Raw genomic sequence first — 17059 nt, 5'->3', positions numbered from 1 at the left:
GGAAATTAGACTGAAAACATTGGCGGCACAGCTGTTGTTAAGCTCAGGAAAGCTTCCTTTCAAGTCTGGTGTGAACCTTCGCTCCCTTTCCACGGGGGAAGCTGGTTTTGCTCCAGCGGTTAGCTCAGCTCCTCTGCTCCGAGGCTGCACCAGAGTGCTTTAGGAGTGGGCAGACTCGGGAAGGGTTCAGCAGAGTAAGGTTTGTCTATACTTCAGGGTTTTTGAGAGTTTAATCGTTAGTTTAGAAAGGAATTTAGTTGAACTGAGGTAACCTCCCAGTGAGGCATCTGTCCTGGTATAACGATGCTTCTTGGTGCAGCTTAAAAGGACCTTTATATGGCTATAAGTGCGTGCATATAGACTGAATTGTGATTTAACACTCTATATGTTTCTAAAGTATGTTATAAACTGATGCACTCTGTTGGTACACCTCCCTCCCAAAGCGTGCAGAAGCCTTCAGGTTTCCGTGTCTGGTGAGTGGGCTTATCTATCCAAGTACCGGAGGTGTGACCGGGGTCTCGTCTTTATAAGCGGATGAATCTGGGTATCGAGGCTCCCAGAGATGGGAGCTGTGAACAGTATTTGGTGTCGTGGTCCAGTTACGTGATGACTTTCAACCGATGGTAGGATACAGCCGGAATCCTCGTGGTGGGGGGGTTGCTCGCCCAGGTCCCACTTTGCCCTGGGGAAGCTGTGGTGGTCGCGCTGGTGGTGAAATAAAGACGTGGAAAACCTATCTGGGTGTGTTTCATCACTGAGGAGGACTTTGGAGGAAAAGGAGCAGAAGTAAAGCTCGCGGTTGCTTTTGGTTTTAGCGTTGCTTATGAACCTTACGAGATCAGAGAGTCGTGGGGAATATCTTGCTAGTGATGTGTAATGGTTTGGAAATAAACACCAGGGGTGGCTCCAGCTGCCTTTGATCTAACTAAATGGCTATTATGTATATTCTATTTAACTTATTTTAAAATTAGGCAAAGAGCATACAGGAATGCTTCTCTGTGTGCTAGGTGCTTGCACTTCCAACTGTGTATTTAGGACCAAACAAAAGGAAAATGGTTCTCTTTCAAGGAGCTTATCATTTGGTAGATATATAACACAAAGCAGGCATGAAATGCTGTGGGAAAGAGGGACTGACTTTCTACCTTATCCCATGTTTTTAACATTTTGAGTTTTTATTGATGAGGGACAGAATTTGCAGATTTCACATAATGTCTTTTGCCTTCCACGATATCTGTGAATTTTTTTTCTTTGAAGTGGGACTTCTTAAGTCAAAAATGATGAGCTCTTAGCTTAAAAAGATGGGTAAGTAGTTAAATCCACAGCAGGCCTTTTTTCAAAGTACACCAGAAACTTTGGAGAGCGCAGAAAGTTTAGCAGACGTCACTTGTGCTTTAGTGCAGGGCTGGCTGATCTTCACGGTCCTGCAGCACCCTGACGAGCTCCCCGGAGATCCCATGGTCACAGGACGAGGCTGCTGTTTCTTCAGGTCCTAGCCGGTGGCCCGGAGACGTTCGCCGCAGCAGCCCTGCCCGGCCGGCTTCTCCTGCAGTGAGAGGGGAGGGTTGCCCAGTGCCCTCCATGCCACCCCAGCCTGCCCACTGGCGTAGCCTGGTTTCGGGAGCCAGCCAGTGTGCCTTGGCTGACAGTTACGGGAGAATCTTGGTCTGTCAACCTGGGTGCAGCCATCAAAGGCGGAGTCCGATCCAAAATTTTCAGGACGATTTCTCCATTTCCTAACAACCATGAAAATAAACATGCGCCGCTCTTAACGTGCCAGAGTCTCTCTTCGAGGCTTGTGAGTATGAGAGCTTAGGTTATTTCACTAAAGAAGAACTGCGTGTGATAAATGAGTACCTTCCTACATGGGAAGCTGGGATTTTTCAGTGCTTTTGTGCAGCATCCGTTGTCCTGACACGTAGGCCTGACAGCACTCATTACACTAAGAAACGACACTCCTCATTCTTCTGTTGACTCACCGCTACCTGGCATCACTTCTCTGACTGATGTCATAAGTACTCGAGGATGATTTGTGGTATTTGACTAGCGGGCTCATGCTGAGGGCGATGCAGAGCACATGGGTCTCCTTGTAGCATTACACAGCAATAAATGGTGTGAGCAAGCTGATGATGATGGCGAGGTTGGTCCAAGATCACTGAGCAGGCCAGGAGGATGAACAAGGGAAGACTTCTTGGCAGTGAGACAGCATCCTGGTCCCCCACCCCGCTTCCATGTCCAGGGATGCTGAGGTGCCAGTTGTGTGTTGTGGCAGTGCCATGGCTCTCCAAACCTGCTGGAGAGCAGGTCCCTGCCCGGCGTCTCCGGAGCGTGGAGGGTCTGGGCTTCCTTTGCCAGTACAGCTGTGCCTGGCTGCTACTGGCACAGGGCATGGACCAGACATTTAATTATGAATGTGTACTGTTTATGAGAGTCTGTTCTGTACTCTGAACTGGAAGATCTTTATCTGAATCATTTGTCATATTAGATCAGTTATACATCCTTCAGGCTGCTTCACAAAGCCCTTCTGCATATGAAAGATTTTCTCTGTGGAGCCTTCTTGGCCTTGCTGCTACTTCCCCATCTCACAGCTGGGTGGAAAACCTTGTTTGATATCTGATGGCGTGTCCAATGTCAGAAAAAGAGCCCTGATAAAAAATTACCCAGTATTTCCCCTTCTGCTGTACTGTTTTTTCAGACTTTGAAGATGTCAGTCATATTGTGGTCTGCTTGGTGTAATTTGGTTTCCTGCCACACGTGCACATACTTTTTTGGCGAAGGAGCGTGCATGCGGCAGCAGCATTTTAGGGGGAAAGAAGAGGGAAGCTGCTGCTCCTCTCTTTTGGTTGCCTGCAATAATAAATCACAATTTGCCATTCCTTAACCGCGAAGAGAGTTATCTCCATGAGTTTGTGTGACCCCAAAAGTTTCAGTTTACATACCCTCTTGCTCAGAGACCTTGCCTGTGGAGAGACTTTTCCTTCCTGAAGTTTCTCAGAGGTTGCAAGAGTCAAAGTTGAGGCTTCAAAGGACAGGAAGAGTGAGTGTTGTCTTATCCGCTGGCTGAAGTGGAAATCCAGCTGTCTGTGTTTAAATAACAAGGGCGTCAGACTCCATGTCCATCTGTGAGGTGCTGAGCTTAACACTCGGCTTTTCTCATTTTCTTTTTTTTTTAAGTCTGGCCTTTTAATAAAAACGAATACATAGGCTGACATGTTTGTGTACACAGACGATAAAATAGGGGCAACTTCTTAAATAAATGCTTGGTCCTTGTTCAGCCAACATCCAGAAATCTGTGGAGGATTTGCCCTTCTTGATGTTAAACCAGTGCAATTCTCTCTGTTTCTCTAGGTATAAAATGAAATATAAAGAAACTGACTATTCCGTTGAAAAATGCACCAGCATGAGATTTGCATAAAGCTGTAATAAAAGTTTTCCATGTACCATTCAGACAGAAGCAATGAAGAAGTAATGCCATTTTACCCTGTTGTATTTGATACTTAACATATAAAAACAGTTATTTACTTGATTGTTTCACATTCATTTCACTAATATGATTGTTCACTTGTAGACTGAGTTCTGGATTTACACATTTATTAAAACATGAGAAAATTACTTCCATAACTTACTTCAGGCCACGTTTTTCATTAGATATGAACCATTACCTTCGTGATGGTAAGATATCAAAACAAAACTCCAACCCCTTGTATCATTTCATTTTCAAGCCTTGTGTATTAATCGTTTTGTTACACACTGATTTTCAAGAGCAGTTTATTTCAACTAATTTGTCATCACAAAGATTTAAGATCACTGTATTTTATTTAACTTTACCTGAGTAAATAAAATCCCAAGAACCTGCATATTCTGGTTCAAGGCTTTTTAGAGGTTTTCACCCCACATGAATCAAAGGAGGAGCCCAGCAAGACAGGCTAAGAGTAAATTACTTGTTTTATTGATCCATTTTATATGCATACTGGTGGTTTAGATACAGCAAAGCTGGTCCGCTGTAATTTAAAAGATGTTCAGCTCAAGCAAGTACCTTAGGAAGAACTTTTCTCCCGGTGTGAGAAGGGTTTATTTCTGTCCAGCCCCACTTCCTAATTGATTTGAAATCACCCGAAGTAACAACCTCAGAGATGTTGACCAGGCTCGAATCCCCAGGGCTGAAAACAGTGCCTGACTGGGGAGCAGATGAGTGTCTCTGCCCTGGAGCAGTCGCATTCCTCAGATGGGTGGACCAGATGGCCGAGGTTGGTAGCAGCATCAACAACCCAGCTTCTATCTGCTGCCACCCTTTAGTGGAGCCCGTACAAGCTGCGAGCTACCACGGCGAGTCTGACAGGCGGCGACTGGAGGAGTCGCAGTAACTCAATCATCTGTCTGCACCCCGAGACCCTGCTCCTCCCTAGTCTGGAGCTTCCTACAACTCACGTCAATAGCAAGAAAACTGGCAGGGTTTGAAAACTTACTATTTGCTCACTGATGGGTCTCAGGCAGTGTTCGGCACCTCGCTCGGGTGCGACGGAGCACGTCTGATAAAATGTCAGCCATGCATCACTGCTAGGGGTCAACTGTGCACCGACTACTGCTCTTAAATGTTGTTAAACTGTCCCTAATGGCTGCAAGATCAGGCTGAAAGTCTGGCACCCAACGTACGTTCAAACAAGGAAACACGTTCAAAATGATGGCTTGTGATTTGCCCATGCTTGGAGCTGGCGAGGGCTGTGAAACTCTTCATGAAAAACTGAGCCCAGGCTAGCAAGTTCGGGGCAAGAGGCTGAGAGCACTCCCAGTTTCAAGCAGAGACAGCCCTGCTTCCTAGTCCACATAGATCTTGACCTTTCTTGATGCTACAGCACTTTGAACTTTCAGTCATGGGTCTAGATGGTTCTGATTAAGGCAGTTAACGAATAGCTTTGTTGATTATTTTATTTTATTTTATTTTATTTTACTTTATTATTTCATTTCAAACTAGGCATGGCACTCAAATAGCTATCCAGTGCTTCAGAAATCCAGGTAAACCAAGAAAAAGCAAAACTATGACCTGCAGCATAAGGTTTTACTGGCAAAGATACATGAGCTAAGAGCTTGAAAAAAATCCTTTGTCACCCCAGCCAAGATAACTATGTTAGCAAAACCTCTAGTGCAGGTTTTGTGTAGCTATTCTAACAGAGGATGCTCTTGCTGGCTGAGCTCATGTCATTTGGAGAGGTGATGCAGCCTCCTGCCAGAAAACCTCCTGCATCTCTATTAAGAGGATGCTGCTGACACAGACACGTGGTAAAGCCAGAGCAGCAAAGGATCTTCTGCTGTGCTGGAGGTTTAGGCGTGATCGTATGCTCACAACATCTTCCACTACCGAAGTCCAAATTAACTGTGAATACAAAATGAAATACAGTTTAGCGAACTATGTGGATTTTTCAAATATGATTTTCCTGGGGCTCATGCACCGCAGTGGACATACCTAAGCTACCTTTAAGCAACCTGGCTCAAGTATCAGATGCTCTTCAGCCTTACTTGTGCCAAATTCTGCACATGCTAATTTAGGCTGCTTCCTGGCAGCATGAAGTGGCCCTTGTGGAGCTCCACATTGCTAAGACAGGACCGTTTTTGAGCTCGTATATTAGAGGCAAGCCAACATCTCCCTGCTGCAGTCAGCAGCATAGGAACGTTAATGCTTAAACTGATCAGGCTTCACTGTCAGTTCCTGGTTGAGATAGGTGGAAGTTGTTGACCCTTCAGAACTTTATTTTCACGTCAGTGAGATGTACAGAGATTTCCCTGGCTCAGATCTCCAATTTTGGGATGGCAGACTGCTGCTGCCAGGAGGGAGTACCAACTGGCTGACTCCAGCTAGAGCCAGCTGCTCCAAACCTCCTTTCCTGACTATCACTGCGGTTCTCCAACAGCCCAAAGGCAAATATCTCAGCAACCTACGTTGCTGAAATATCTTGAGATACATTAAAAGAGGGGTTGGCTTTTGTTCGCTTTAGTTGAGCTTTTGATGGGAAGAGCTTGACCAAGCCCTCTTGTCTAACATACATTTTTGAGCTGTTGTGGGTGAGATGTAGTGGACCCGTTCAAAGATTTTTGCCCACGCGGTACCACACCAAGTTTATGTTATGTGATGGGCTTTCTATTGAACTGTTAGGCTTCGTTCGTACTAGACAAATTGCTGGGAGGTTTGTAAGCGAGGTGAGCCAGCATCCCTACCCGTGGTCCTGTTGCACCTATTAGCACAACCTGTGTTTGGGAACTTGGCATTCTCCACGTTATTACAGGTCCTCGAAGGCTTTTCTTCTGTAAGCTCTCTGTCGTAAGACACTAGGGACAAGTGAAGCGGGAGAACTGCGTTATTAAGTTTAAAGTTTTAATAAAGCTGAAGCCTGAGGCTTTTATACTAGAGAGCCATGAGTTTTGTTTGCACTGTTCACAAAATATTACCAGTGGAATTTTGTGTACGGAGTTTTGGTTTTTTTACTGAGCTATGCATAAGGGAGATGACCCGTACGCTTTTTTAATCTTGAGTTATTTTAGAATTAAATATTTTTCTAACCATGATTGATTTTAAGAACTTATAGCCCCAATGTAAGGTATGTGTGGAAATTTTCAGTAGAAGTTCTGCAACAGAAATTGGTTTACAGTGTGAATTGTGACAAGTCCTAGACTCCAGATGCTCTAAAGCAATCTGTTCTAATATGTTCATGCGTTATTATTGCTGTTGCAGTGTGATTTATTGCTGTAGAAAGCTATCACCATTGTAGATGTAACATCCAATAGATCTTTGAACAAAATATCAGAAAGTACTTGGCTATGGTCATTCTATGATTGTATCTCTGCAGACATTTTCTTTTGCTGTTTAAAAACTAGTGTGTATCAGATGCTTTGTCTACTGCAAGCAGGGATTTTATCACATGCCTGTGAATTCACTTTAGGGAAAATTATTCTTGTTGCTAATTGAAAATAAGAACTAGTTTAACTTTGGATTATTTATTATTTTTGCTATGTGCTGTTCAAGTGCAGTTGCTCTGTAATTCTAATCCCTAACGAATACTATTTTATGAAGACTTGAGGATCTAATTCCATTTTAAGATGTGCTAAAAACTGAGAGTATTTCAGAAATTCAGGAATTCTATCCAGGAAGCGGTGAAAGGTCTTGGGAATCCCAGATTGACAAACTCCCACTACAAAGAAACAGAATTATATGCTTCATGGTGAAAAGGAGTCTTTCTCAACTGAGAAAAGGCATTAGCTCAAGTGCTAGCGCTCAGATAGACCAGCTGCTTGGTTTGTATGAGATCGAGTGAAAGGGGAGTTGAAGGGGATCTTGAATGACCGTGGACATGTACCAAGCTCCAAGGAGAGCACATGAAGTTACTAAGAAAGAATCTGCACATCCTTCCAAAAGTGTTAAATACAAATTGCCCTCTTGCACACCATTCCTGGCACATGATTTCTTCTCTCTTCCCATCTACCACTGCTTTTACAAATATTTCAGAGTCCAGCTGATCCCGTTTTGATCTACCAGAATTTCTACTGCAAATTTGTTTCATTTCGGGAAGTCACTGAGGACATTTGGACAGGGGCTTCCAGTTCAGTTTCCTCTGAAAGGAATTCAGTTTGCACACCCCAAAACCTCTTAGAGACTCAAACCAGTACGAGGCAACTGGAGACAATGGAGGACTTATATTATAAGTCAAAATTATATTGCTCCAAGCCAAATGCTTATTGTAGACGTGCCCATTCAAGCCCAGGGCATCCCATGTAAACACCATGCCACAACTGAGATTGTAATAGAAGACAGGGCAAGTAGATGAAAGGTTTTTTCAAAAGTTCAAGAGAAAGTAAAATTTGGGGGCATTTTTTTTTTTCCAATCTATTTTTCCTCATACCTAATTACAAGCAACTCAGAGGAGTAAGTATCCCCCAAATTCGAAGTGATGGAGCTTGATTTGATTGTCTGAGCCCATAAAAATAAAAGAGGCATGTTTTAACTTCCTTTTACCTTTCTCAGAATTTTGGATTTTTAGCTGTTTTAAATTTGTTGGAATAGGTATAAAGAGTATGGAATCAATGCTGCAAAGAGTTACTCCCGCAGGCCATTTACCTAAAGTCTAACTGGGGTATTAGTGGATTTTCGTGTTTGCAGGATCAGACCTTTGAGTCACCTCTTAGCATGCTGATGCTTTCACTTGACAAGAGTGCTATGCTATAAAATATATACCAAAGATGCATTTTATCATCTATTCTAAATATATATATACACACTAAATGTATTGCATATGTAATATATGTATAAGAGGCTATGTTTTATATGCATACACTACAGATAATAAAGGTATCAACCTTTTGTCATTATAAAGTTATGATAATTGTGTAATATAAACCTACAGAGAATTGCCATCTGACCTTACAGATAGTTTAGCAGTAGAACACTTATTCAGTTGATCAATAAATGGGTATCTAATATATATGAATTTAAGGAATCAATTTTTAGGGGATTTCAAGTTCTGGCTTACGTAAGTGATAGAGTTGAATACTTGTGCAAATAGATAATTGACGTTCTCCCTTGCAAAGTGAAGGAACAAATTTTCAACCACTGGGATAGAGAGAACTTCGAAAAAGATGCCCGAATGCTTTCTAGCTTGTTGCGGTGAACACTGGTCCACCACTTGCCATTCTAAGGGAATCAAATACAAAGTAGTGACGAGGTATGGTTAATAAACTACAAACCCAAACTTTACTGTGACTACAAAGAAGGAACACAAAGACAAAGGTAAAATGGAAATGCCTGAATAGCAAAGATAGATAGTTGGGAAAGTCTAGAGGACCCAGAGTGGTGTACTGAGTGATGCAGTAATAAATGAGAACTGGTTTACCTACCAAAGAAGAGACGGTTTACCTACTTCTGACTACAAATGAATTATCAGAAGAAGAAGGAATGTAAGGACAGAGTGAGCGGAGCTGTAAGCCATCCAATGAAGGGGTGCATTCATCTAAGAATAATTTAAGATTTTAAAATGAGCATTCAGCAGGAAATTAAGTAATTCCTAGGCTGTGAAAACTTCCTGTCTATGGAATTTACTGATGTACAAAGAGCATAAGGCATAAAATGAACTTTAGATGAAATCCTTAGGTCTTTGTTTGCAGTTGTTGCTTCAGTAAAAACACCATTATCCTGAAAGAAAAAATGTAATTTGTAGTATTGTAAATAGTCTGTGGTCTATTAAATATCTTCCGTTTTTAGCATGTCCCCTTTAAAAGACTGTACTGGCTGCATGGAATAAAACTAGTCCTGGGAAGTGTAAATCATGCATCCCATAGCATCCTTCCCTTGAAATTTGGTACAACTCTGTAGTTGTATCAAATTTGAATGGCAGCTGGGTGCTACATTTGTGTTGACTATATCTATATATATTTAGATATTCATATACATATAAATATATATATATTTTACTCTAACAATTTTATTCTGCTCACTTAATTTTTAAAATTTGTGTGAATTCAAAACTATTTTTAGAAAAGATAAATATGTTTTAACTGTGAGCTATCAATCCATTGAATCTGAAGCATTTACTGAGTATTGAAGGTTCTGTGGCCAAAAGCACGTAGGCTTCTTACAGGATAAATTATCATCCCTGATAAGAGAGTCCGCTGCTTGAGCATCACCTGGGTCTCTTCTCCTTGGTTATTATTATCAGTTAATGTCCTGTTGTAGCAGAGAACTTGAGCTGTTGCAGTAGAAGCTGTGTCCTGGCTTTGACGTGCTCTGTTGTGACATTTCTGTGTCACTTGAAGAGGGACACGTTAGACTTCTTGTTTAAGTGAAGGTTATAGCCTTGATCCTTTCTCCACGTCATGTATTGTTTTCGTCTATTTTCTTTCCAAGTTGGCTCATAAGGGCATGGGTGCCTACCAAAACTTATTTCTTCTGGACTGGACGTGGAGAAATCTGTAACTGAAGCTCAGTTAATCCCTTTGATCCCTCTTTGCTGCTATATCCATGAGCCCTTGTCCTGACCCCAGCACTGTGGCTGAGTTATCAAAAAAACTCACATTGTCAGCCTCGGTCTCTTTGCTGATCTTTGTGAAGAGAATGCCATTCTGCAGGCATCCACAAAGCTGAGCAGCAAGCACCAGCAGCATGTTGGGTATTGCATATTATTCCCCATATCATATGTGATCTGAAAAGCAAAGGCTGTGTGTACCATGTGGAGAAAGAGTAGGAAGAGATGGTGATCGATGGCTGCCGGTTCTTCCATGTGCGTAGGGAAATTGAGAATAGCAAACCTGACCCGGGTCTAGAAAGGGAGAAGGGAACTGCGCATCTGTATTTCCTTGTGATTTGAAGAAAAAGGTGATGTTCCTAGATGAACTGGGTGGCTAGTTTTCGAAACAGAAATGTGGGACACAATAGCTTGAGAAAAGACTGCTTTTCCAAAGCAGAGCGTATTTTTTTCCCCTTGCTGGTCATTAGCAGTGCTTCTGAAGACCAGCCCTTCATGGAGGAAGTCATGCTGGAACACAATGAGCTGGTGACGATTTTAAGCTTCCCCCAGCATGTAATAACTCCAAGTAATTGCTAGGTACGTGCGCTTCAAGGACAATGATATTTTTGCTCCTTTGCCCGTTTAAATGACAGCATTTTGTGCAAGACGGTGCTGCCAAATGCGTGCTGGAATGCATAGCACTAGTACAGGAGTATTAGTACGTATGACGTTTCTAAAACTTATCCAATATACAGCAGATTTAGTGCGAGTTGGGGGTGTGTGGCTTACAGGTCTTGTTTTTAGATACCGTCTCTTTCAGAGAACTTTTTTTCTGGTAGGATTTCTGAGCCACTCTTACGGCTCTTATGTGGAACGGAGGGTCCAGTCCCCTAACCACACTGCATGTGGTGCTGGGTTTAGGAGAAGCCTGGGAACACAAGCTCCTGACAGCCTAGCAGTACCTTCAGCAGAAGGTCTTTCTGCAGATGCTGTCCTGTTTAGAGAAGGAGGGTGATGTTCCTATGTAACAGGAACATACCTTACCTGTTATGTAAAGGTAAAGCAGTTGGGTCATTGTCATGGCTGGTAAGAGAAAGGACTAGCCAAGGCCTTCCCAAAAGCACCCTGGCTTTCCCCTGCGATCAAAGGGTCATCTCTTTGGTGCTCATCTCATGCACATAAAGGGGACGGTAAAGCTGTAGTCTAAAAACCAATATTTTCAGTTGTTTGGCAGATGTGAACCACATTTGGGGCCTGTGTAATTGTAAAGAACTTGGAGAGGAGAGGGAAGAATAGAATATTGCAGATGAGATACTCATAATGAGCCCAAGTTCTGCTGAACCAAGCTGGTCGAAGGTCTGAGTGACTCAGCCCTTTGAGAGACAAAGCACTTGTCGGTGCTTGAGATGTCCATACAGGTTTGGGGAGGGGGATTATAACGTCAATAAAAACCTTTGTTTTGATGCTCCACCTTCCTCTGGAGCTCAGGTGTTTCATCCCCAGTTTAGCAGAATCACTGGTGGTTCCTGCAGTGGCCTGAAGATCGTCCTGAGAGATTCACTGTTCTCACATACAGTTTCATAACGGAGGGAGTTTTGCCATCTTTATATTTACAGTGAAATTTAGTGCTCAGTATCAGGTGTTTGGCTGAAAATGTCAGTATCGTGTTACAGCCGAAAGAAGCTCACCCTCTTACAATAAATGCTATTTTGTCCTAAACGTGTGATTACGTGTCCCCCACGCACGTACCTGTTATGTTGCATCCTCTAAAAATTCTAGATATTAAATGTGCCCCACAGGAGGGTAAACGATGAAAAAAATGGTATGTATGGAAAGGTTTCACATGAAGAAAGATTACTCTTAAGAGTTTCTTCGTACGCACTTGCCCAAGATGTTCTAAGCTCAGCTGAATTCCTGAGTCATGTAATACTGACATTACCAAAGACAGAGTACTGGGGAAGGTGGGCACCTGATTTTACCTGGAACGGGGAGCTCTGTGTTGGCATTACCTGGCCAACAGTGGTGAATATTTTTCCTTTAGAATATTACTTCAATTACACTGATTTTAAAGTATACACATTGTAAACAAAAAAAAGGGCAAGAATATCATACTGCAGTTATGGAGAATTGGAAGTAAGAGTGTTTGGTCAAAAGGGTTTACACGTGTAATATTTTGAAGAAACTAGGAGGTAGTTTGCATAAGGTATGGCTAAATGCTACTTTTGTATCAAAAATCTGGATCGAGGTGTTTATTTTGAAGTTTCTGACGCAAAATATAATTCACATCCCCATTGTAAAAGTCCCTTTCAGAGCAGAGTTTTCGGAGGTGCAGCCTGTATGCTGATACGCAGTTACCAGAGCATGGACAAAGAATGCCTGGTTTTGGAAATGTTGTATACGTTGCCATTTATACAAAAGGAAGCTGAAAAAAAAACATTAACTTTAGTGCGGCGTACAGGGTGATAAAGACACTAGTTGCGAAATGCTGGTTTTATAAGTATAATTCATTATACTTTCTTTGATCCAGTGTTACAAATTAGGGTCACTCGTGTCAGGAGATTAAAACCTTTTTGTCTCTCTTTGATATCAAACTATTCTTTCCCAGTCCCTTTTATCTTGCAGAGCAGTGCTGAATTCCACAGCACCTTTGTCAATTCGCTCGTGTTATTTGCAGCAATCATTTAATTGGATTTAGAACTAATATTATTTAGTCATACTGTCATCTGCAACAACAGAGGCTCTTTAATATCCTAAAAATGTTGAGAGGCTCCAGCGTTAGCTGGGTGAGCATATGATAAGAGAGACCACAAAGAATTTTGGGACCATGGTGGGAGTGCAAGGTAGCTAAATTGGATAGAAAAGAAAAAAACCCATACAAGTCAAAGTAAGATTGTACATCAGAAAAACTACAGCAATCTACTGAAAATTAGTAGATGATAGTCATGAGTAGCTTACAGTGAACCACGGGTACCAGCTTCCCTGAAGCACAGAAATAGGAACTTGGAGAAGCTTGTAAAAGGTGTCCTCAGGGAATCTTCCATTTTTTCACTATGATACCTTTAATCCTAGAATTTTAAAGCCACATGGAAAATAATAGGACTGAATAGTTCAGTCAGTTAAAAGTTAGTATTATTTCTTTTATCAAAAATATTAGGTCTTTCTGTGTTTCTGGAGCTGTTAGGATTTGTATAAACTTTAAAACAAGTGAAGTGAAGTATTGAACTTGTATTGCTCTTTCTTTTTTAATTTAAGATCATTATCTGTGACTAAGCAGACTCTATTCAACAGAAAGAAAGAACTTAAAGCCAATATTTTTTAACAGATGATTCAACGAGAGGCAGAAGTAAAGAATAAGGTAACTGCTGTGGCGTTGACAGACTCTGTTCACAATGTGTGGCATCAAGAAGTTGGGAAAACTATTCGAGAGTGGATGCGAGAGGTGAGGCCGGCTTTTTTAAAGAGTTGCAGTATATATGTCTGTATATGGCTCTATAAACATGCCTTTGTCTGCTGACCTCTTCCATTTCTTTAGGGTATGAAAGCCAGCACATTACAGGACCGTGGAAATTGTGTGCCCATACCAGCCCCTAAAATAACCCAGATTAAAGCCATTTCTGAACTTCAAAGATAGCAGTCAAAATAATAAGAATCAAGTTCAGTGTTTCTTCCTGCTGCTCAGCAACATGGACAGGTAGACCAAGTCAGCCCACACTCTGCCTGATATCTGGAGCAAAGTCCTGGGTGCACCCAGCGTTCCTGGCTTGATCTGGCAGTGGTGGAAAAGCCCCTTTAAGCTCTTCATGACTCAGTTTGATGATTTGCACAACTGGCAAAAAAATCGTTTCTCTCAGCAGTTTTATGAGATGTAATTACTTCTGAAGTGCTCTGAGGTTTTCTGATGAAAAGTCGGGGTATTTGCTACTGTACAACCTACCAACAGCTAGTTGGTCGAAGATGATCTGGTGTTGGTTCATGGCCAGCAAGCACCAAGTTCCACCCTTGGGTGAAGGATGATCCCATGCATTCGTTATTCAATTAATACTTAAGTATGGGGTTGCTGAGATTTTAAAAATCATGGTTTTTAAAGTAAGACCAACAAAACTTCCGTTTATGAGTGTCTTCTTCGCCAGATCAGGCTCATGTCCATGTTTGCTGCGTTCCTGTTGCAGAACGCTGAAACAATAGGTGCATGTGGCAACTTCAAGCTAGTTGCGTCCTGAACTTTTTGTTAGACTTGACTTTTTCCTCTGGATTTAGTGAAACTTTGTGTATAGACTGCCTATTCCCAACTTAACCTTACAGTTTTATAAGCCGTGACTGATGGGAATAGAGAATCACCTGGGATGCAGTCTGACAGCTCTGACTTAAATGTTAAAAATATAAAGAATGGTAACCCCTACAGGCTCTGTCAGAAAAATCCCCATTTTCTTTATGGGAAATCAAAACCTTAAAATATATGTTATGTAGTAAAACTGAAATTTTAAATCCTGTAATTTGAATCTGACAACTCCATTTTTCTTTAAGCATTTAGTCTGAATAAGACAAGTGCATTACCTTTAATTTCATTTGCAGAAAGTAGATCTTAAAGAATAAGTTAAATGATTAATGGCCTAAAAAGTGGATGGAGTGTCATAACTTACATTAGCATTGAAAATCTCCTATAAGAAAGAAGAATTTTACATATGTGAAGTGTGGCTGAGTGGTATTAAGACTAGCATATCACCTGGATATCTCTTACTTTAATCAGGTTTAAGGCTACTGGTAAAATGAATAATAATTAAAATATACACCTAATCGCTGCCTGTCTGTAGGGCTAATTGCTGTCATTGAAAGAATGAATTGTTAAAAAAGTAATTCTTCATTGGAGCTAACTCTCCTGTATCATTGGTGGCCTATTTTTAGTACCTATAGAAGTCATGATTTTTGAATTTATTAGGAGCTGTCATGAATGATAAAACAAATCATCCATTTACATATCTTGACACTGCTTTCGAGAATACTTATTTCATACAGGCAAGTGTCACATTGTATATAAAAGCTGGTTAATTGTGTGCTAATCTTCTGTATTATCTCCAGCTCTCTGATGTAGTGTTCTATCAGTAGTTAATATTAATTTTACTTATTTCAAATGAATGTAATACTTCATAAAAATTCTACTTCTTTATAATTTCTACCATCTTACATTTGCAATTTCACATTCAGCTGTTAATTAAAATTATACATGCAAATTGTAAAATGTATAATGCTTTACTACTTTAAACCTTAAAGCCTTTGTGAAATACTTCCATTTTAACCATTTTTTACTAAAAAAGTTACATTACTGGGTAGTGTGTTTGTTTTCTTTTTTTTTTTTTCCATCAAGTTCAATAGTTTCATTGATCTACTGTTTCTTACAAAAATCTGCCATGCTTTGTGAACTTCACTTTCTAATCTCATACAGCAACCCTTCCTTTATGTTGCTCCTGCTCTCCCTGGTCCCAGAACAGTAGGGTTGCCTTGACAAATCTATTCAAAAGCCATTCCTCGCCCTTTATTGGTGGGGACTGAAGCCTTTGAAATTCTCTCCTCACTGCAACACAGCTGACATCTTCTTCCAGACAGAATGAATTAAGGAAATACAATAAGACACTTGATCTACCAGTCAAGGATCTTTCCACAGTGAGGACGGACTCCATGGTGCACAACTAGGGCAGCAAGCATCTACAAATACACAATACATGCTTGTTTACCAGAATAGCAATCGTCCATTTTTACAATCATGATTGATGGGATGATTTTTTAGAAATCTGTCTGAAAATTCATTGGGTCTTTCCAAAAAGTTGTGCCAGGTTTTTTTTCTTTCCCCCTTAATGAAGTTAATCAGGTTTTCAGAAAGGGAAAACTCAAGATTTGTAGTAAGGGAAGCCATGTAGATCTCGTAGTTCAGCTGACAAGCCTATTAAAAATGTACTTTCTTTATAATTAGATCTTCAAGACAGTAGATTTGGTGTAGTTTCAGCATATTTTATTAAGAGCATATTATTTAATACTGATAATAATTGTTTGATTAATTTATTTAAAATAATAATTATTAATTTAAAAGTAATAATTATTGTTTAATTCATAGACTTCTCTGAATAGATAGCATTTGGAGCAAAACACTTAAAAAATTCATGGTGAATTCATCCTACTCAGAGGTTCAGGAATGAAAGGTAAATGTAAATGCTTCCTGAACATAATTCCCCAAAGGCAAGTATTTGCATTTTTAAATGTTCATGCCCAATTCATCTCAGCTATATTTCCAATTATTTGAATATTAATCTGCTATCTTGATGGCTTTCAGTCAGTTATAATCTGTTGTTTTGTGATTTGACAACCATCCTTTCCACAGCGTACTCCATCAAAACACCCTGAAAAATTCTGATTTCTTAATGTTGGCAAGCGGGCAGCCTCAGTATTTATATCAACGCCTGTTTAACAACTACAGAAGGGAAAAGCTTGAAATGTGCAGTGGGTAACTCAGGCACCGGTTGGTCCAAGCACCTACTTTAGTCCGCTGGCACTCAAAGTAGCACTTTGTGCTATTTAAGCACATTACAAATCTCCTGAATTATGGTCTTACTCTTTTTGCTTATTTAGAATGAAACTACAGTATTTCATCACCAGTTAGTGTGAATAAGCTAGTGTAGTTTACCTTCCAGTCTCTGTTGGGACTGCTGTGTAAATTAGTTTGACTATTTTGGTGTGATCGTTGTCCTTGCTTACAAAGTCTGTATTTATTTTTGCTCTGAGTTTTTGGCTTACCCGAAAATTACCTGCCTGCTCTTACAGAACTGCTGCAACTGGGTGTCCAGCTCCGAGCCCCTGGACACTTCGGTGGAGTCCATGCTGCCGGACTGCCCCCGCGTCTCTGCAGGTACGTCGGTTTGTTTGCAGCAAGCCGGTTTATGTGTTTGTGCCCAGGAGCAGCTTGGTTATTTAAAAATGCATTTGGTTCTGAATGCATTTTAACCCTTCTGCGGCAAGATGCGGTTGAAAGCATATGGCTGCTGCTATTTTATGCAGCCCACTGTTAATTTTTTTTTTTTTTTTTTTTG

The 17059-nt window shown here is 40.9% G+C and overlaps 1 protein-coding gene across 1 annotated transcript in view; it reads left to right on the top strand.

The window, feature by feature from the left end:
• FAM172A (family with sequence similarity 172 member A) overlaps positions 1–17059 on the top strand; it is a 257761-nt gene that overhangs the window by 166984 nt on the left and 73718 nt on the right. Inside the window, exons 8-9 of the mRNA XM_009288276.1 lie at positions 13306–13422; positions 16794–16878. Coding sequence (XP_009286551.1) covers positions 13306–13422; positions 16794–16878 — 202 coding nt within the window. The remainder of the gene's footprint in view (positions 1–13305; positions 13423–16793; positions 16879–17059) is intronic.

The sequence above is a fragment of the Aptenodytes forsteri genome, unplaced genomic scaffold (assembly GCF_000699145.1).
Source record: "Aptenodytes forsteri isolate BGI_AS27 unplaced genomic scaffold, ASM69914v1 Scaffold41, whole genome shotgun sequence".
In the NCBI taxonomy this organism is placed as follows: domain Eukaryota; kingdom Metazoa; phylum Chordata; class Aves; order Sphenisciformes; family Spheniscidae; genus Aptenodytes; species Aptenodytes forsteri.
The sequence above is the reverse complement of the archived record's forward strand: the minus strand, read 5'-3'. Positions and strand labels throughout refer to the sequence as shown.